The following is a 1,959-nucleotide window of genomic DNA, read 5'->3' as shown; positions in this document are numbered from 1 at the left end:
GTTAATCACCATATCAAGTAATCCTTTACTCATAGTTGAGCATAAAAAAAAGCCAGCAAACAGTATATATAAAAAACTGTAAATTTAAAAACCTGCAAATAGGGATCGTAAAAAAGTAAGGAAACAAGACTGGAGATACTGTAGATATTATTTAATCACACTACAAGTCTCTATTTTGACTCCACCAAATGTAATTCTAGGTAACAACATGGAGTCAAAATAGGGGTTTGTAGTTTGAGTATATGATGTCTACAGTATCTCCAGCCTTTTTACGTTCCCTATTTTCAGGTTTTTAAATTCTAAATTTTTTATTTATCTTGTGCTATATATAGATATCCAACTAAACATGTACATTCAGTTTTTTCTGTCAGAACGGTATAACTGCCCGATATGTTTGATTCTCTCAATTCTTAAAATCTCGCTGTAGAATTCAATATTTTAGCATTAATTTCAATAAAACTATGGTGAACATTATTTGGCTAAAATTTATTTCAATATCAAATTATTATCCAAGGCTACGTATGATCTTAAAATTTAAAAATGATAAAGTATTCGTCAGTAAGGTTTGTTTGTTTGTTTTTTGAATTTCGCGCAAAGCTACACGAGGGCTATCTGCGCTAGCCGTCCCTAATTTAGCAGTGTAAGGTAGCTAGTCATCACCACCCACCGCCAACTCTTGGGCTATTCTTTCACCAACGAATAGTGGGATGGGCCGTCACATTATAACGCCCCAACGGCTGAAAGGACGAGCATGTTTGGTTGGACGGGGATTCGAACCCGAGACCCTCAGATTGCGAGTCGAGCGCCCTAACCACCTGGCCATGTAGAGTAGAGGTGTTGAATATTTCAAATCTAGCAACTTTTTGTAGTACACATCTACTGATGAGTTGGTTTTATATTGTTGCTACTAATTAATTTCTATAATACTTTCAATATTTTAAACTAATAGATATATTAAAAAGTTGCGAACCAATGCATCAGGTAACACTCATTTTCTTTCAAATGCGTGACAAATAGAATATTACATCATAGTTTTTGTTAGAGAGAGAGAGAAATAAAGCAGATAATCAGTAATAATATTAAGCCTAAGCATTAAAAATACAATAATAGAATAAAATTACAAATCACAATTTTAAGAGTAAAAGTTAAAAAGCTGCCATTTATTTTGTAAGTCTTTTTGTTTTTAATCTTAGTTATGAGTTGCAATTAATCCTGCGTGGGTGACTTACTTCCGTTAATTATAAAAAGAATCGTAAATTATTAGCATGTTTTTTTTTGTTGCTTCTTTGTCGATCTAACCTCTATTTTGATGAGCATATTTTCTTCTTTTGTCAGCAGTAGTTTATTTGCTTTCTTCTCTTCTGAGCGAAATATGAATACATACACAATAGTTCATAACTGTGTAAAATGATCCATGTTATAAAAATCAGATAAGCAGAATATCATATATGGTATGCTAGATTACAAATAAACAGAAATCATTTGTTTAAAAAACGTATCTTTCTTTCTATTTTCAACCAACATTTGTATGAATATCTTGATTAATAATTTATCCTTTTCGAAACGAAAGGTCTTATCGGGTTTTCTTTTAATGTGATTGACTTGACATTAAATTTACACATACCTCACTCCACTGTCTACTACTGGCTTAATCATGCGAGCGAGCAAGGCACGTGCCATACAAATACTGTTCGTCAACATGGTTACCACCTTGATCCACCTTTCCTTGTACCTACGAACGATCCAATTTTTTCGTATCCAACCAAAGCTTTTAAACTCTTCCTGTAAGCCATCTTCTAACTGGACGAGCTTTTCCATAACCTAACGTAGTAAAAATTTGTTTATAGCTAAAAACTGGAGTGTAAGAAAATTTCTATCCTATCTTTACCAGAATAGCCTTTTATAAGTACTCTTTTCCAACGCGTAACGGTATGTCTGCGGACTTACAACGCTAGAATC

General features: G+C 33.1%; 1 protein-coding gene across 1 annotated transcript in view; it reads right to left on the bottom strand.

Annotated features, from left to right (window-relative positions):
- LOC106462582 (titin-like) overlaps positions 1 to 1,959 on the bottom strand; it is a 454,586-nt gene that overhangs the window by 395,501 nt on the left and 57,126 nt on the right. Inside the window, 1 exon segment of the mRNA XM_022390129.1 lies at positions 1,625 to 1,821. Within this exon segment, the coding sequence (XP_022245837.1) occupies positions 1,625 to 1,821 (197 nt within the window).

Source organism: Limulus polyphemus, unplaced genomic scaffold (genome assembly GCF_000517525.1).
Source record: "Limulus polyphemus unplaced genomic scaffold, Limulus_polyphemus-2.1.2 Scaffold46, whole genome shotgun sequence".
In the NCBI taxonomy this organism is placed as follows: Eukaryota; Metazoa; Arthropoda; class Merostomata; order Xiphosura; family Limulidae; genus Limulus; species Limulus polyphemus.
Note: the sequence above shows the minus strand (reverse complement) of the source record. Positions and strands in the feature narration are given on the sequence as shown.